Source organism: Protopterus annectens, chromosome 9.part0 (genome assembly GCF_019279795.1).
Source record: "Protopterus annectens isolate FY-2018-M chromosome 9.part0, PAN1.0, whole genome shotgun sequence".
Lineage (NCBI taxonomy): Eukaryota > Metazoa > Chordata > Ceratodontiformes > Protopteridae > Protopterus > Protopterus annectens.
This window is the reverse complement of record NC_056743.1, coordinates 720,498,176-720,517,528: the sequence shown is the minus strand read 5'-3', so window position 1 is coordinate 720,517,528 and position 19,353 is coordinate 720,498,176. Positions and strand designations below refer to the sequence as shown.

At 42.3% G+C, this 19,353-nt stretch overlaps 1 protein-coding gene across 2 annotated transcripts in view; it reads right to left on the bottom strand.

The window, feature by feature from the left end:
* LOC122811480 (MOB kinase activator 2-like) overlaps nucleotides 1-19,353 on the bottom strand; it is a 326,857-nt gene that overhangs the window by 48,939 nt on the left and 258,565 nt on the right. For both annotated transcript variants that reach the window (XM_044083344.1, XM_044083343.1), the window contains exon 5: nucleotides 3,682-3,806. In XM_044083344.1, coding sequence (XP_043939279.1) covers nucleotides 3,682-3,806 — 125 coding nt within the window. The remainder of the gene's footprint in view (nucleotides 1-3,681; nucleotides 3,807-19,353) is intronic.

The following is a 19,353-nucleotide window of genomic DNA, read 5'->3' as shown; positions in this document are numbered from 1 at the left end:
CTAATGTTCTGTGGAATATTATTTCAACAAGCTGGAGCTAGTTTTGTGAAAGCCTTTTCTTTACAAGTTAATTCATATTGTGGCCTAACTAACTGTCCTTGTTGTGTATTCCTTAAGGAGTACAATTGGTTTCTGTCAACCAGTTTATTCTTTAGAGGTAGAAAGTAATTGTACTTTTGCAATTTAAGGGGAAGGCATTTATCAGCATTAATCCTCTGACTTAAAATAGCAACTGTTTTTGTTTCATCAAGGAGTGATGTTCCCATTTGTAAGCAAGTTATATAAACCACAGTATTTTATTCCTCTGTGGACTGTATAAGGGAGGTGTTTTGGGCTGACAGTAGTGTTTCAATGGGTAGGCTGTATTCAAGTCTGATAATCAGTACGTTAATTGCAATGGCTCCTCTCTTTCTTATTCTATAAAGTAAATTTGATATTTTATGAGTTCTTTGGTTGAATTAATACTTGTTTGACTTAAGATTCTGTGAGTATTACAAAGGAAAGAATCTGATCTAATATTATCCCTAAATATCTTTGATATGTAGTGTACGGAAGTGGTAATCCAATGAGGTGAGTATACTAGTAATCTTATGGTTACGGTGCAGTCTTTGCGGTCTACAAAAATGCATAACTGCAATTGTGGCTGTATTAACAGCAAGTTTGTTAGTGGCTAACAAGCTGTAAATGACTTTAAAGTCTTTTAGTAATGATTTCTTAGGACATTTATATTTTTACAAGCACTAGTAAGCTTAATGCCATCTGTATAAAGGAAGACAGATTAATGCTGATAAGTCACAAGGTAAATCATTAATAAAAAATAGAAAATAGGAAGGAGCCAAGCAACAACACTTGTGGAATGTCTTTAGAAATTAATCCTATATCAAACCGAACATTAGGTACAAGTATCTAAAATGTTCTGCCAGTAAGGTTGTCAAAAAATTATATTAACTTCTTCTTCTTTCGGCTTTTCCCGGTTAGGGGTCGCCATAGCGGATCACCTGTCTGCTCATGATTGGCAGTGGAGTTTTACGGTGTCGAGTTGCCAGCCCGGCACCCAACCTTCCACAAAAGGCACGCACACGCACGCTCTCACACCTAGGGCCAATTTAGAGTGTCCAATCTACCTACAGCATGTCTTTGGGATGTGGGAGGAAACCGGAGCACCTGGAGGGAACCCACGTGACCACAGGGAGGACATGCAAACTCCGCACAGATGGCACCCCAGCCGAGGATCGAACTGGAGAACCTCTTGCTGTGAGGTGGCAATGCTAAGCGCTGCACCACCATGGCTGCCCTCAAAAAATTATATTAACTAAAAAGAAAAAATGCATCCTGACAGCTATTGCAGTAATAATGCATGATCCACAGTGTTAAATACCATTTTTAGGTTAAGTAATATTGCCTCATGTAGCATTCCTTTATTTATATGTTTATTTTATTTATTTATTTTACATTTGTTGACCGAGCTAGTCTAACTGGATATATGTCTATTTTCAGTAGCGGCCCAGAGAGATAAGCTCCAAGAATGCAATTCTAATAAAAATGTTGGTACATTACATAATTTAACAAATGATTACAACTTATTCCACAACTACATCACAAATCTATCACATACATTTAACAAAATATAATAATGAAATCACTACAAACACTGGTATTGTCTACAAGATAAAATGATCTTTGTTAAATGGGAAACTAAACTTAGTACACTGAAGTAGTGGGAAGCAGTAGCTAGTAATAGAAAGGGGAAGTTATTCAGGGTTAGTGCAGGGGCATAACCAGTGTGTTGTATGTGTATGTGCATATTCCTAATTAATATGTGACTATATTTCTGTCCAACTACTAAAACAGAGACATAAAAATTTATTTAGGCATGAATTTATTTTTGTTTGCTGCTGCCAGATGACCATCAGCTCCCTCTGGTGTATTGACTTGCTCATTCCTCTCAGGGAGAGAGCCATCCTAGCTCATTCTTCCTTGAGAGGCAAGGATGGATCAGAGATCCACTATTTTGGCATCCGTCATGCTTTTTTTTTTTTTTTTTTTTTTTTTTTAACTTATAGCCCTAAGCTCACCTCTGGTGGCTGACACAAAGACCTGCATCACTGCAGAAACCCATCTGTTCCCTCCCGCAGCATGTGCATGCCTACAAACACACACTCTGCAGAAGCTATTAGCACTGATTTGGTCAGACCAAGCTCATGTCCCCAAACCATGTCCTAATTCACTGCCTGGAGGTCATTGCTTGCATGGTGATGACTGGCTGATCAGAACCACCAAATTCACCCCCAAGGATGGGTGAAATGGCATTGGCCCCTCACTCACACACTCCCACTCAGGTCTTCCAGTGTTGAAGCCACTAATCAAATGTGGGGTGCTAGGCCGCTGTTAGGGCTTCATCCCTCTACATCAAAAAGCCAGGGGCAGAAATTATCTTTTTGACTCATATTCAGCTTGACAGACCTCCTAGCCTCTATATCCTTATATACCATCTCTCGAGTAAACTGCACAAGAGACACCAGAACTGCTATAAAACAAACTTTTGACCTTAACATGGAGCTAGTAGGTAAATCCTTCCCTGACTTTTGCAAACCTGAGGCGAGAACATGAAAAAGTCTAATAACTTAATCTACATTAAGGCAGTCCATCAACAACAAGGGCAACAGACCACATGCCATCGGCTTTCCCTTTACTGGAGAACTCACCCTGCTAGGTTACCTTCCTTTGGCTGACAACAATGAATGTCAACATCTGAAAGGCAAACCACAATATCTTGAAAATGGAAACATCAATGTGAGAAACAACCTCAATGCATGCAAACCTTAAATAAAAAAAAAACATAATTTTTTGCACGGGGAAAGTCCCCTTACAACTCCCAAGTGAGGCACTGTGCCACCCTCACCCACAGCTAATTATATATGCTAACTCTGAGATCATACAAAATCAGGAAAAGGGAATATTCCCCAACCCCAAGAACTGTGCTATCTTGCACACTAGTTGACTATCTGTAAGGCCGACCAAATGTATTAGACTAAACAGATGTCAGCCAAACACACTGTCAACCAAATAAAGGGAACATATACTGCTGAATTACTGCCTCTTAGATTGATTGATTGATCTAATTTATTTATTTATTGTATTTTTGACAGTTCACTCCACCGGTTGCATTAACTTCCTTCTGAAGGTTTACTGGCTGTATATTATTTAAGAATACCGTGGCACCCTTTAGTTAGACATTATAGGTACTTGTAACTAATATCTCTTGTCTCAGCAATGCTGAAAAATATTATCTAGCACTCTGATCAATATTTCCTCTTTATGGGATTGCTTATTTTGATGATGAATTTTACTGTGTCACTTTTATAAATATTTTTCTTTGATGTTGCATATCTTCACTTCCTGATGCTACCATCTAATTATACAATGTGTTCTGATTGAGTCCATCTCCCTTTTTTGCATTTCTGAATTCAGGAAGGCATGCACAGGCCTTGCTTGCCTTTCTTTGACATTAAAAATAAATGCATATTGGATTTTTAAATAAGGCAGCATTGCTTCAATTTCCTGTTACCATCAGTAAGTTCTAAAACATGAAATTCATCCTCCAAGTAATCATATGTAATCCCCACAGAGGCTATGAACATATAATCATGCAGTGAAATCAGATATAGAAAGCACTGTTACCATATTTGGTGGGAAATACCCTCTCATCCATCAGCAGTTTCTGTCCTGAGAGAATGACATAGTCTGCATATTGCTGGGCACTGTTCTTCATCTTTCTTCCCTTGTCATCCATCCACACAAACTCCCTGTATGAAGAGATAGTTATATATTTACATATTAGGTTTGCAAAACATCTCAAGCATTTGGTCAGTGTTTTATTTATATGTCTGTACATAATTCTTGTCTACATCTCAGAATACAGGCTCATATTACCTGAACTCACAACTGAGGTGGTGCTCAGCTGCAGATTACGGTGTTGTCCTCATGTACCCCCCCCCCCCCCCATATAAAAAGAACTGGCACGCAGCAGTAACAGCAGTGCCCCACATCAAATGAAAGTATAAGACGAATATTTGCCACCCTGTTAAACATTTAAACCCCATGCATTATAAAGCAGATCTAGTAGAATAAGAAGTAATATTTTAAATTAGTAAACAGTTTAAAAGCACCATGCTAACCCTGTAAGACAAGAGGTAAGAATTGACCTTAGTAACTCATTCTATACCTTTTCTTTATTTACTGTAGCAAGTAATAAGTATCATGCTGCAGATGTGTGAGTAAGTTGTTATCACCTTTCAATTTTTGTCATCTAACACTGTTTTCATCTGAACAAGACCCATCCTTGACATCAGACTGCCATCCAAAACTATCTGACTCCTCCCTCATGATTAGACAACAGCACATTCTCACAACTCCTTTATGAACAGTGAATCAGCTGATGGGGGATTAGTCAGGTACAGAACCTATCAGAAACTGGTGCATGACTTGTCATGATTAAGTACAGGGCCAATCAGAGACTTGTCTTGGTGATCAGGTGGAGGGCCTGTCAAAGACTGACACCAGACATCAAGTGCTGGGAAGTCACATTTCTGCGTCAGTGATCAGTTGAAGGATGCACAGATGTCAGTGTCTAATATCAGGGATCATAACCATTTATCAGAGACAAGTGTCAGTAATCAGGTACAAGCCTGTCCTGTCCATGATTAGATGAAGATGGTAATTAGTGACCAACATCAATGATCAGGTGCAGGGCGTCTTGGAAGTAGTATCACTGTTGAGAGGTTGAGGTCAGTGATTAAGTCCAGGGGCTTTCGGAAACCACTGTCAGTAGTCAGATAAAGGGCATGCCAAGGCCAATGCAAGTGATTCGAAACCTGTATTAATTATCAAGTGCTGACTTACCAGTGGGAAATGTCAGTAATCGTTTGCAGGTTTTATCAGAGACTAGTGGTGATAAATGGTGATCATGTGTATGATAAGAAACGGTATGTAACATTTTTCTCTTCTCTTTCCCAATGCAGACAGTGATACACAATGAAACCACTGACCAAGGCACACATGCTCTGATATGCAAGATTTTAGGCAGTTTTCCTTTATCTGCAATTCTGACTGACCCAAGACAATGTAGCGACTCTCAGTAAGGAGTTTTAAGATAAATAACTGTCTGTGTCCTACTTTTAGTTTTCACTTGTTTGGAATTTGCTTAGCAGGTCATGGATAAAACATGAAGTAGAATGGTCTACTTACATCAAAACCATACACTACAGAAATAAGTTTAAAAGAAATAGAGAAAGGCTAAAACTGAGGGATCCAAAATAAAACAACATGGGGGGTGGCCCTCTAGCGCAGTAACAAGATGCCTGACTGTGCTGCCAGCAACTCAGGTTTGACTAGTGATTCAGGTGTTGTAGGGTGAGTTAAGTACAAGAAAGATCAAGCAGTCAGCACCAGCCTTCCTTCCTTGGTGTAAGGATGTGGGTTTCTGCCTCAGCCTAACATTCTCCAATGAATACTGGAGGATGGTGCTGTGGCTAAGGAAACAATGCTTAGATTCATCAATGAGGGTGGGAAGTTGAAAGCAGATATCTTGTGGCTATAAATGTGGAAATGTGCACCTGATTCAAATTACATGGTATTTCGTGCTTCATTCTCAGGTAGGAGTAATACATCATCTTCCATTCAAATACTGGAGTCCATAGCACAAAAAAGAGATCCTCTCCCTGGCTAAGGGAGGATGAACACTGCTGTTGCTGGTGCCAAAGAAACATGGCCATGTGAAAACAGAAAGTGAGACAAGAAGGTACCTGAGTATTGATTCTGAAGAAATGTCAGAGAAGAGAGAGAGAGAAATGGAAGTGGACAAGCAAGTTACATAAACGGCAGCATCAAAAGTGAGGTCAGACAACAGAAAGAACACTAGCACAAGAAGGAGCAGAGGATCATGAGGGCTCAAACCCTTCATTAAGTGCCCTAGTCTTTAAGGCAGGGAATGAGGAAAATCTGGTGGACTGAGTGCTGGAAATAAGGAAATGGATTATGAGGAAGTGGGTAATAGTCATTAGGGATATGAGTCTGTCTGTAGCAAATTGAGAGATTCAGAGTTCCATGGAAGAGAGGGAGTAGTAGTTGAATGAGGTCTTGGACAGTGACAGGGTCAGCCGTCTGGTGCAGGACTGTACCAGAAAATATAGAAATCTGTATACTGGCCTAATCAAGGCAGAGGGGATTATAGATTTTTAGTTTAAGGCATTTTTAACTAGCAGTCATCATACCACTTTAAGGTTTAGAGTGGGGTGAAGGGTAAGAATACAAAGGCAAAGAAGAAGATGATGATGATGATGACAGCTTTTAGAAGAGTGGACTATGGTGAGTTGTTGGACAGGGTCAAAGATGAACTAGAAGGCTGGGAGCAATCCTGGGGAGTAAATATCCTATGGGAATGAGTCATGAAATACTTTGACCTATGGTATGGGTTTGAGGAAGCGAGACAAACAGGAAAACAGACTGTGTAGCTTACATGGGACTGTGAAGCTAGTAATTAGGGCTAAAGATAGGACATACAAGGGGTAGAAAAGAAGGGTGAAGAGGTAGAGAAGACAGTACAAAGAGACTAGCAGAAAAGGTAACAAAGGTGGCGTTGGCAGCTGAAAATGAGTTGTCAGAAAGGTCAGACCTGACCAGACTGAGCAAAGATAGGAGGAATATTTCAGAAGACTGAGGAGAGGAAGATGTACTGAATCACTACTTTTTCTTCAACCTTTGCATATGAAATCAAGGACAGGATGCCATGCTGGGAGGGAAGGAAGGTAAACAGGACAGAGTGGCGGACAGACACTAGAGCAAAAAGGAATGAAGAAATGACAAAGGAGCTGTCTGGTCTTAGGAAGTATAAAGCACAAAGACAAGATGGGCTACCTCCTAAAGTTCTGGAAACTGGCACATGTGGTGGTAAATCCTCTGATAGAAATCATCATCAAATCACTAGCCAAGACATAAGTGCCTGAAAAGTGGACAAGAGAAAGTGTGGTGTCTTTATGAAAGGGGGACAGAAAATTCGATAGTTGCAAGTTATTAGCCAAATAATAATGGTATAGAAATTCATGGAGAAAATTTTAAGGGGAAGACTGGATGTTGTCTTAGAGAACAATCTCAAAAATGATAAGGAGTTGACAGTGAAACCTAATCCAGTTTCGTGATTGGTTTACAGGTGAACTTACCAGAAGAATACTGGTAAATGTGGTCTATCTGATCTTCATCAAGGCCTTTAGGTTCATAGGTTCATACTAGGCTATCTGCCCTAGCGCATTTGTAAGCCTAGCCAGAGTGTGTTTGGCTTTCGCCACCCATTTTAAATGTATTACTATGCCCTTTTTCGAGGTTAGTTTACTGTGCCTCTGTTTAGCATTGACACAGAAGTGATACCCGGGGTAAACCTACGATCTCCCATCCACTCGTCAAGATTTCTTTTGAAGAGAGTCAGTGAGGGACTCTGCCAACTTGGACTGGGATTTTATTTCAGAGTGAAGGGAGCGTCTGGGTTATGAATCTGTCCCTCCAGCATGTCCTATTTATTTCACTGCTGAGGTTCAAGTCCCTCGAGCGCGTAGCTCAATGGGATTTGGATTTTCTGAGGTGCAGCATGTCCATTAATTCCGGGTTGGACATGGCTTTATACACAGATCGCCTCTAAGCAGGTGGTATGCAACCGAGTAGAGCTGGAGTTTCTTTAACCGGGCAGCATATGGCATCTGTTTGAGCCCTTTGATCCTCTTGGTGAGGTACCTTTGGGGTCTTTCCAGTTGCTGCAGGTGTTGGGTAAGGTACATCTGAAAGGGGCATTGTATTCAATTATGGGCCTGATGAGGGATGAGCAAAGAGGCACAATGACCTCCCTTGATCTAGATGTGAATCCCTTCATGATTAGGTGGGCTATATAGAAGGTTTTTCTACCACTTTGGCCACGTGGTTGTCAAATGAGAGATTGCTATCAACTTGGGTCCCCAGGTCTCTAATTACTTCTTCCGTACTTAATGGATTACCACCTATGTGGTAATTTGTGGGCACTTTGTTTTTGCCAAAGGAGATGACTATACAGTTTTTGGCATTTAGCTTGAGGCCATGGCTCTGGCACCAGTTATCTGTTTCTATGAGACCCTTTTGGAGGATGCTTGTGTCAGATGGAGAGTCGATTATGGCGCCCAGTTTGCAGTCATCTGCAAACTTGGTCAGCCACAGTCCTCCCGTGTTGGCCTGTATCTCTGAGGAATATATGCCAAACAAGAGAGGTCCCAGGACTGAGCCTTGAGGGACGCCACTTGTAACTGGTTTGGAGTCTGACATGGCTCCAGCAATTCTGACCATGTGGGTTCTGCCCTTGAGCCTAAAGGACAGAACCCACATAGGCAGATGAAGAGGAAGGAGCTAGGGCCAAGCCTGAAGGAAGGACTCATACATGGTTGAAGCGTCAGTTGAAGATGGTGAGGGGGTTGAGATCAGATATAAGGAATGTGACTACTGGAGTATTGCAGGGGTCAGATTCGGATCAAGTACTCATCTGTGTGTTTGTTTCAGTCATGTCTGAATAAAAGAAAGGACAGTATCAGTCTGTTCATTGATGACACAAAGATTGGTGCAGCAGTGGAGAATGCAGGAAAGGGAAAGATATGGAAAGGGTGATAAAGTAGGGTGAAATATAACAGTTGTGTTTAACTGTAGACAAATGCAAAATAATGTACTGGGGCCAAAACAAATCCTGGTGTGAAGTAAGAGTTGGAGGATAGGAACTGATGGAAATGGAACAGGAAAAGGATACAGAAGAGTGTATAACACTTGGACTGATTTCTGGAACAGTGTGAGAGGGGTGTTGCAGAAGGAAACAATGCTGGAGTGCATCTTCTAAGTGATATATTTCAGAAACAAACAGGTAATGCTGTCACTTTACCGGACCCTGGTTAAACCTCTCCTTGAGTACTATGTGCAGTTCTCAGGGTTACACAAGGAAGGGGACATCAGGGTTGCTTTGAAGAGTGCAGAATAAAGATACTAGAAAGGTGTATGGAATAGCAGGGAAAGGCTTTGACCACACTAAGAAGGCTGTAGCTCTCTTCTCACTTGAGATCAGAAGACATAGGGGGACATGATACATATGTATAAGAACATGTCAGGGAAAAAAAAACACTTTTTTTGGCTCAAGGATCATTTAGTGAAGAGATACGGTAGATTCCTTCAGTATGCCATCGCCATTCTTTACCTCAATACCAGTAACTAACAGAACACTCCTCTGCATCCTTCCAGAGCTTAGAATTTCAAGCTCATTTTCATTTTAGATTATCTCCAGTGTAAACAGAAATGCTACAACTACTGGAAGCAGTCAGGACCTTGCACTGCAGACAGATAACAGACACGTTTAAGCAACACATTTCTTCACTGAGAGAGTTCACTTGTTGCAAAACTGTACTTTATACTTACTTCATTCACATTTGTTTTGTTTTTGACCAAGAAAGGCATGCCAAAATATATGGTTTGTCTCAATGTGGGTTCAAGGTTGAGGGGTGAAAGAACCCAGGATATTGATCAAGACACAATGGAAACTTCATTTTATGGTGTTTGATGACAGTATGCCTCTGTTATTTCTATTTGTTGAAACCCATTCTGTTTTCACCTTTTTCATATGAGGGCTCAGCTCTGCAAGAGTGCTTCTCAGGCCTACCACAATCTTAGATTTAGGCTGGGCCAAGATACTACTCAGATAACTTGCAAATGCTAACTGCTAAGAAAACTACTGCACCAAACAGTGGAAATAAGTATAAACACCACTGGAATCATCTATGACAGCCACTGGTTCTGAAATAACCCATCCCAGCAAAATAGTCTTTGATGTACTTCTTAGCTATTCTGTACTGACCACAGACCTAAGAAACAAGTAGATTTTTCATTGCCAGCAGCAAACCTTTTCCCTATGTAAAGACACTGAACATTTTGATCCAGAAATCTCATAGTGCTTCTCTGGTGGGGTTAGGAAGAACCAGAATATCTTCGCATCCTTTCTTCTCCTATAACCAAACCAGAACTCACTCACTCTCCAGACATCAGCAGTATCATGCGTTCCTTCACCACGAAAAAAGACTGTAAATGCAGGTGTGATCCACCAAGTGATAATTTCACCCTCTGCTTTATTAAAATCATCTTTCTGTACAGACATTACAAAGTTTATTTTTATTTTATTTATTTTACATTTGTTTACCGGGTTAGTCCAACTGGATACATATCCATTTTCAGCAGAGACCCGGGGAGAAAAGCTCCACAGTAAAAACAAGACTTTGAGTTACATTTCAATAATTTCATGATTACATGGTAAGATGAGACACAACTTAAACATATCAATTTCATAAAAGTTCAAGGAGAAAAACCTCCACATAAATAAAAAAAAGACTTTGGTTTACATACAGAACAAAAATTCTGGATAACATAGTAGGAAGAGACATCAATTTAAAACTTAGCTATAATTTGAGTACTTCATGTAATATGTGGATAAGTGAAACAGGGGTTCACTAGACAATATTAAAGATTAAATTATAGGCCCCGAGGAGAAGGGTAAAGATTTATCCCATAACACGCTCATAGTGATTAATGAGTAGAAGGCTGTTGCGAGGAACTAGAGATCATATAACACAGTATAGTAGGGCACTAGTGGAAAAAGAGAGAAGAGAGATGGCATTGGGAAATAACATAGAGGGTATAGGGATTTTTAGGACTAGTCGGGTTTAGTACAGGGACATAGCCAGTGAGCTTTTAGGAATAATTTAAGGTTACTTTTGAACTGGCAAAGGGAGGTAGTTAGTCTTAGGTTATTAGGAAGGGAGTTCCATAGTTTTCCTATGAAAGAAAGAAAACTGTGGGTGATATACAGAAGAAGTGGCAGCTGATTCATGGGACATCTTGATATGAATCATGATTCACAGCAAAATTCTGTTTAAAGAAAAATAAAGACATAGGGATGAGATCAGGTTCCTCACAGAGAGGGGGGGGGGTCATTTCTTAAGAAGGGCCCAGTCCATTTTCTTTTTCTAGGGAGGCAGGCCACATATCTTCATGGCATATAATCTTACACCATTTCTGGCCTCTGTGATAAGTGATATTTCAAGCTGCTGTATTTCCATCATTTATTAGCTGTAACCAGTTTACTCCATAGAGATCCTTTCATCAGTGGCCATCCTCCAGGAATTAAATCCATTTCTTAACCAAAGTCACTGGTATTGAATGAACACATCTTAACACCAATTGGTCTTACAACTGTGGCATTGCTTGAACATTGTTGAAACATCCAAACTTCTGATAACTATCATGTATTGAATATTTACCTAGCTAATCCCTCTTAGCAACATTTTAATCAAAAAATATGGTGTTAAAATCTCTTGTAATATAATTTTGTTTTCTGTATATTCTTTTTCTGATGTTATACTCAATGATATTTTATAGGCTTTCATACTTTGTTATGTCCCTGTGCTAACACTGCTTACTTGATGCTTTACTTTTGCACTTAACATTTTGTTTGGTTACCCCAAGGGCATTTCCTACCCTGATGGCCCTATTACCTGCACTCCTGCACCCAATTGTCCCATTCATTCTGGGGAACAGGATCCAGGCATTCATAGGCTAGATAAGTGAAGTACAGCTCATTTGTTCTTGCCTGGGAATGATGATTTACCATTTGTTCCTTGGCAAAAGTTGTTTGGTATAATGAGCCACCTTGCTGGTCTTGGGGTGCAGTCTATCATCTGTTTAATTCAATTCCATCTTATCGACCAAATAAATATGAAATTAAACTACAAACCACAATTCTGTTCACAAGTATGTAATAAAAATCATGCAAAAAAGTTAAACAGAACCAGCACTTTGGCTAAATGGTTTCTACATGAGTACCACCCCAGGGGCTTCTCCAAGCTGCACCACCACTATCTCCTGAGGTGACGTGTACCTTCTGAATTCCCCTGGAATATCTGCTTCAAATCCACTGACAGCACAGGCCTGGCAATACGTAGTGTTCCCACTAGGTGTCATCCTCTTGACAAATCAGAGCTGCCTCTAGCCTCCCAAGATAGCCAGCAGGCAGTGGCCATTGTGTTCAACTTTTTTTGTCATGTGCTATACTTCTTGATATTCCCAGTGAACAATAAATACATTTATTTATTTATTTATTTATTTATTTATTAATTCATTTACATTTTGGTTACCATGCTAGAGCACTGAAAACAGCATGAACAACTCCAAGCTCAGCCCAGGTTTCATTCAACATAGTAGCAAGAAATATGTAATGATTACAGCCAACAATGAGACACAAAGATAACATAAGCTAGTTACAAAAATAGACATAATATGTACAAACTTTACACCATGTTTAGGTATACATTTTACAAGGGAAAAGTGGAATTATATCCATATATGATATAAATTCATAATTCAAATAAGTAAATCAGATAGATATATTCATCATTATTGTGTTATCTTTACAAGCAATACATTGCAAAGACGAGGGTATGGAAGGACATGCCCAAAAAATGAAGAAGAGAAGAGACAAGAGAGGAAGAAGTTGATGTATAGCATGTTGATTAGTCTCTTGGTTAGCCTGCACAAATGAAAAATTCATGTGTCTCAAAATTGTAAAATGGTGTAAAACACTTCCTTATTTGACTTTGCTGGTCACTGTTCTGTAGGTTATAAGACTACAGTAAAGAGGAGAAGAATGAGTATTTTTAAATACTAAAATCTACTCATATATTCTGCTTGAGTAAGTACAAAGAAACTGGTGGCAATGTAGGGCCAACATGGGGAGAACAGTTATCAAATGTCAAGGTTGTGAACAGGTGCAACTAAGTACAATATCCACTGATCCACTGACAACAATACCAAATGTTTAACTATTCATTCATTTATATATCTGTTGACTGGGTTAGAACAATGACCTCAGTGAATCATTTTCAAGTTTTCCCCAGGAAGTAAATCCAAATACAAAAACAGCAAACAACTTTATACAAGCAATATTTCACTTCAGAAATTAATTTCAAAGACAGACTTTGTTCAGATAAAATGTTTAGCCAATGATAGGTTTAAATGAATGCAGATACTTTAGACATCACACACGGAAGGATGCATAATAATAGTTGTGATGTCTTTTCACACAAGGCCACCTCAATGGAGGAAGCCTACCATGTCTAAAGTACCTTTTTTCTGTCACTGTAGCCACCATTAGTGGAGCCTCAACAAGGACAGTGACCTCATGTTAAAAACATGGTGGTGGGTGACATCCTATCCTCACATCCTCCTGTCTTCACTAGGGTAGTAAGTCTAGGTTAATGAAGAAGACTTTAGGGGGTCTCAAGATGACTGAAATAGAGCATGAATGAAGGGGGAAGGGGTACTGTAATGGTGACTTGAGTCTCGGATGAATGGTTCCAGAAAGGAAAGTAAAAATTAGAAGATGAGAATTGTGAGAATATAGCTACCTTGTAAAACAGCAAAACAATCCTATCCAGCAAAAGTCAGTGTAATATCTTAGCAGTTCTGGAACCTTTTAGATTAAATATTCATTTCACTTATCACATCAATGTAAAACAATTCTGTACTAAGGAAGGGAACATTCTGATGAAGGACTATATTTTAAACTCTGTACCATTGCTGGTTATGTTTATATCTTAGACAAAAGCAGGGCAACTTGCACTACTGCAATACAAAAGCTCAGGTGTACAGGAGGGTTGTCACTGAGTGCAACAGAATGGACCACTAGACCTTACTCTCTGTTCTCACAGAACATGTATGCGAAGGGGTCTACTTCATAACATTGAAATTTCATAACGCTGAATGTTAAGTTGTCAATCTCGCCTTCATTCTTGCTGGATGGGTTCGGAGCCGATCCTCGGCTCCAACTCCGCCACTCTAAAAGCTTGAGAGCTAGTTCCACCGGCTCGAGGCTCCCCTATATCCCACAATGCTAGGCGGTAACTCCTCAGATCTCGTTTGCCGCTACAGTGATCGAGGTGTGTTCCTACCGGCTCAGGTTAGTTTTTTGGTAAAGGACTAGTTTTCTTAGCCTTTTCTCCTCTTAAAGTAAATTTTTCTTATAAATAGTTAGTATTAAATTAGTTTATCCCATTCCCGTTAACTTTCCACCCCCTTTTTTCCACAAAATCTTAAAAAATTTCCCTCGGGCCCTAGGCCCAGTCCCTCCCTTCCCAGTGAGTGACTGTGTTTTATAGGGAATTTTATTACTATTACTTATAATTTGTTTAAATTAGTGTTAATTTAACCCTAAGTGTAATCGGTGTGTGTGTGTGCTTGTGTGTTACACTTTCCCTTAGATATGTCTAAGGAATCAAAGGTCTCAGGCTTTAAGAAGTGTGACTCGTGCTGTCAGAAGATGTCTCTGACAGATGGTCACACTTCTTGTGTGTACTGCCTGGGACCTTTGCACCTGCAGGACTCATGTGCTGTTTGCCATGGCTTCAGCCCTAGAGTCCTGCAGGAGAGAAAAAATAAACTTATTTTAAGGGGCTTACTTAAGCCTGAGGGTCCCTCGACTCAGTCATCTGGGAAACCCTCAAAGCCTTCTGACCTTCGGCTCCAGCCTCTGAGCCGTCTTCTGGAGGCCCTAAAGCTATTCGAACATCGGCTCCGGCCGGAGCCGATGAAACTCGAATACAAGCCCCTACGGTGTCCTCGGCTCCAGCCGAAGCCGAGGAAGACATTACTCTGTCGGCTCCGATCTTATTATTGGAACCGACAGCCAGGAAGAGGTCCCGATCTCCATCTATCGGCTCCGTTCATTCGGCTCCAGTATCACCCTTGTTGTCTGAACGGAGCCATAGATCCCACTCTTCTAGGTCTTCCAGGTTATCGGACCATGACCTTCAGAGAGTAGTGAGTCGACTTCTTAAGTCCGAGGCATTAGCCCAGATGCTTCAAAGTCTGACTCAACAGTCGAGACCTATTCCTACCACTCAATCTATTCCTCCTCTGACTCTTTTGAGTTCGGAGCTGGGGCGGCTCGGACCCAATACTGGGGTGGCATCGGAACCGATACCTTTGTCTTTGGTTCCGTCGTCGGCTCCGATGTCTTCTTTGGAAGAATCTCGGCGCCGGACTTCCTCGTCGGCTCCGAGGGGGTGAGTGGCATCGGACCCTTGTCCGACCCTGCTCTCCCTCTCAGTGCTTTGGCGCTGGTGAGTTCGGCTCCGACATCGGCCTCGGAGCCATCACTGTCGGTGCCGGGGGAGGTTTTCAGTTTTTCGGAATGGAGACCTTCGGCTCTGCCTGACAGGGGTGCCTTTGAGGTCATGAGGAGCGTGTTAGAACCAGGTTCTACTCCCCAGTCAGTTCTTTCTGCCCCTCCCCCTATGGTGCCTCCGGTGATTTCGACTCACTCTCTCGTCCCCGATCGTAGAGAGCCAGCTCCTCAAGTTTCCCCTGTGGGGATCTCCTCCTCTTCCGAGGCCTCTCCTGACCCTGCAGGAGAGCCCCTTAGGAAAAGGCAGTGTAAGAGGAAGCACATTGACTCCAGTGAGTCTGTCACCTCTGACACTGATTTAGAGGATTCTGAAGGGTCCCCTCGTTCCCCCTCTGAAGATGTCTCTTTTGCAGACATCCTTGAAATCTTAAAACAGAGGGGGAATTGGCCAGCCCTCAACCCTTCAGAGGATGAATCAGTGTACCTTGAGGCATTTGGCTCTCACCCTTCCACCTCCTAGGTGTCCCCTCCCTTTGACCCCCTTATGCAAGTGGTGGCAAAGAAGGCTTGGGCGGCTCCTGACTCAGTGGAACCCACCCCCAGGAGACCATCTAAGTTCATCACGGCCCCCAAGGATAAAGAGTTTCTGACCAAAGGCATCTCTGTTGATGCTATGGTGGTGGCTGCAGCTACCAAGAAGGAGTTAGCTGATCCTTCAGTGCCTGTTCATCCTCCTAACAAGGAGTCTAGGTCGATGGACAGGTACGGGAAGCGGATGTTCTCGTCAGCGACCTTTACTATGAGATCGCTGAATTACCTGTGTCATTTTACTCGACTTCAGAGGGATTTACTCAAGGAAGCGAGTGAAATGTTGAAGGACCCAACAGCTGCGGGTTTTCAGGACAGGATGAACTCTCAGCTGGCTACCCTTAATTCTATAACCAACTCCTCCATGCGCCTCCTTTCATATGCGGCTGATGGAGCAAGTAGAGCAGCAGGTACAGGTGTAGCCTTGCGTAGGCACGCCTGGATGTGGCTTTGTAATTTTGCGGACCTCTTTAAGGCGTCCTTCACTAATTCCCCCTTTGACGGATCATCCCTCTTTGGTCCTCAAGTGAAGGAAACCCTGACTAGGTGCGAGACTGATGGCAAAACTCTTTCTGCCGTCGGAGTCCGTTTTTCTACTCCTTCTAGACCTTACCCCAAAGGTCAGAAGGGGGGAAAGATGTGGTTCCGTAAACAATCTCAAGGAGACTTGCCTGACGCACAGAGTTGATTCCCCTCTAGAGGCAGAGGGGGGAACAACAATGGTAGATGCCGTCCCAGAGGCAGAGGGGGCCCGCAGAATCAGGGCAGTCGAGAATCCTTTTCCGACAAGCCTTTTCAGCATCTCTGAGGTGTTGCCCGACTGTCCACCTTCGGAAGCAGTCGGGGGAAGGTTGTCACTGTACCCAAAAGCCTGGCTATCTTTAACTCAAGACAAGTGGGTACAGTCTATTATTTCCGAAGGCTACAGAATCCCTTTCCTTTTCATTCCAAAGCTGTCCAAAAAATCCCTTCCAGACATTCCACCCAGTCAAAGGGAGCAAGCAGCATTAGAAATTTCAAAGCTGCTCGCAAAAAGAGCTATTCAACCAGTGCCAGCAGACCAAGTAGGATCCGGAACCTACTCCAAATTCTTTTTGGTTCCAAAGAAAACAGGGGACTGGAGACCCATTTTGGATCTCAGCAACTTGAACAAGTTTATCAAGAAAACAAAGTTCTGGATGGTCACGCTGCAGTCCATTCTTCCTCTTTTGGAACGGGACAGCTGGATGTGCTCTATAGATCTCCAGGACGCGTACTATCACATCAAGATGAATCGACGCTTCAGGAGGTTTCTCCGCTTCAGGCTGGGAACCAGTCATTTTCAATTCAGAGCCCTGCCCTTTGGTCTCACTACAGCCCCCCGAGTGTTTACCAAATGCAAGGCAGTGGTAGCCTCTCATCTGAGATGTCAAGGATTCCAGGTGTTTCCTTATTTAGACGACTGGCTCCTTACAGCCCCTACCAAGCATCTTTTACTCCTCGCCAGAGACTACACCTTTCGCACATGTCAGGCATTAGGCATTTCAGTAAACTACGAAAAGTCTGTCTTGTTGCCTTGTTGTGTTATTACTTTCATAGGCGCAAATCTAGACACAGTCAAGATGTCAGCCAGACTCACAGAGGAGGATAGCAGACATTCACAAACAGGTCTTTCTTCTTTTGCAGAACAACAAAGTCAAAGCCAGACAGATCCTGAAAGTCTTGGGGATTAGGGTGGCGGCCATCCCTCTCCTAACATTAGCTCGCTTCCACATGAGGATTTTGCAATGGATGCTCTTCACACAATGGTCTTACCAAAGCCTTCCAATGTCCCATCCTATTCGGATAACTCAGTCGTGCAAGAGTCATCTCTCTTGGTGGATCACATCTCCTCAGCTCCTCCTAGGGAGACCTTTTGTCCCTCCCCCTCCGGTTTCTACAGTGACAACGGATGCCTCCCTGATCGGGTGGGGGGGGGGCATTTCCAGGGCAGGACAGTCCAGGGCATGTGGCAACCGTTCGAGTGCCACTTGCACATAAACGTCCTAGAGATGAGAGCAGTGCTTCTAGCGTTGCAAGCCCTACAAGACTCTCTTCCCAAGGGAACTATAGCAATACAAACAGACAACATGTCTGTAGTGTGGTACATCAACAAACAAGGCAGAACCAGGTCTTACCCCCTATGTCGAGAGGCACTCAGACTATGGCAATGGGCGATTTCTTCTTAGCGATTTCTGTTAGCAATGCACATCCCCGGGAAGTCCAATGTGATTGCGGACAAATTGAGCAGAGCTATTCTCATGCCTCACGAGTGGCCTCTGAACAATTCAGTGTTGGAGAAAGTTTTTTGAAAGTGGGGCAGGCCTTGCTGCGACCTTTTCGCTACTCCCCAAAACAGCAAGTGCGACGATTTTTTCACCCTCTTTCCCCAACCAGGCAATCCCAGCAGAGACGTTCTAGTGCACGTTTGGCCCCGGGGACTTCTATATGCCTTTCCTCCCTTCCCACTTATATCCCAGCTGATACAGAAAGCCATCGCTTAGAAAGCTTCTATGATCCTCATTGCCCCTTACTGGCCTCGACAAATTTAGTTCACCTTTCTCCACCGTTATCTGTTGGAACAACCTTGGCATCTGGACCCAGTTCCAGACCTCTTGACCCATCAGTCGAGTCAGTTGCACCACTCCCTTCCCTCTCTGAACCTCACAGCTTGGTTCCTTCAATTCCGACCTTAGCCAGGCTTCCTTTGATATCTCACTCAGTTAGAGATATCTTGATTGCCTCTCATAAATCTTCCACTCGGAAGATTTATCATAGCAAGTGGAAACGTTTTTCCTATTGGGCGCAGTCAAAGAATATAGATCCTTTCACTGCTTCTATTCAAACAGTTCTAGACTTTCTAGCCGAACTTTTCCATGCAGGTTCATCCCCATCTACCATTAGAGTTCAATTGGCTGCAATTTCGAACTTTCATGTTGGAATCTCAGAGTCCTCTATCATGTCTCACAGACTCTGCAAGGCCTTTTTAAAGGGAGTCTTTCTACTCAAACCACCCATCAGAGATCCTCCTCCTCAATGGGATCTCAACTTGGTTCTGGCATCCTTAATTCTTCCCCCCTTTGAACCTGCGGCTTCATGTTCTATAAAGTTACTTTCTTGGAAGACACTCTTTTTAGTAGCTATCACCTCAGCTAGAAGAGTCTCCGAACTCCATGCTCTGTGTAGTCGACCCCCTTATCTGGTATTTCATAAAGACAGGGTGTCCTTGCGTACTAACCTGTCTTTTTTGCCCAAAGTAGCTTCTTTGGCAAATTTGAATCAAACCATTGAGCTTCCTGTTTTCTTCCCAAATTATTCTAATAGGTCAGAAAAAAGTTACACTGTTTAGATGTTCATCGCCAACTTAGGTACTATTTAGACAGGACCAAACAATTCAGGAAATCTGACCAACTGTTTGTTTCTTATGCAGAAGGTAGAATGGGCCTTCCAGTCTCTAAAGTCTCTCTCTCTAGATGGCTTACTTCATTGATTACCCTAGTGTATGAGACAAGACATCAACGGTTGCC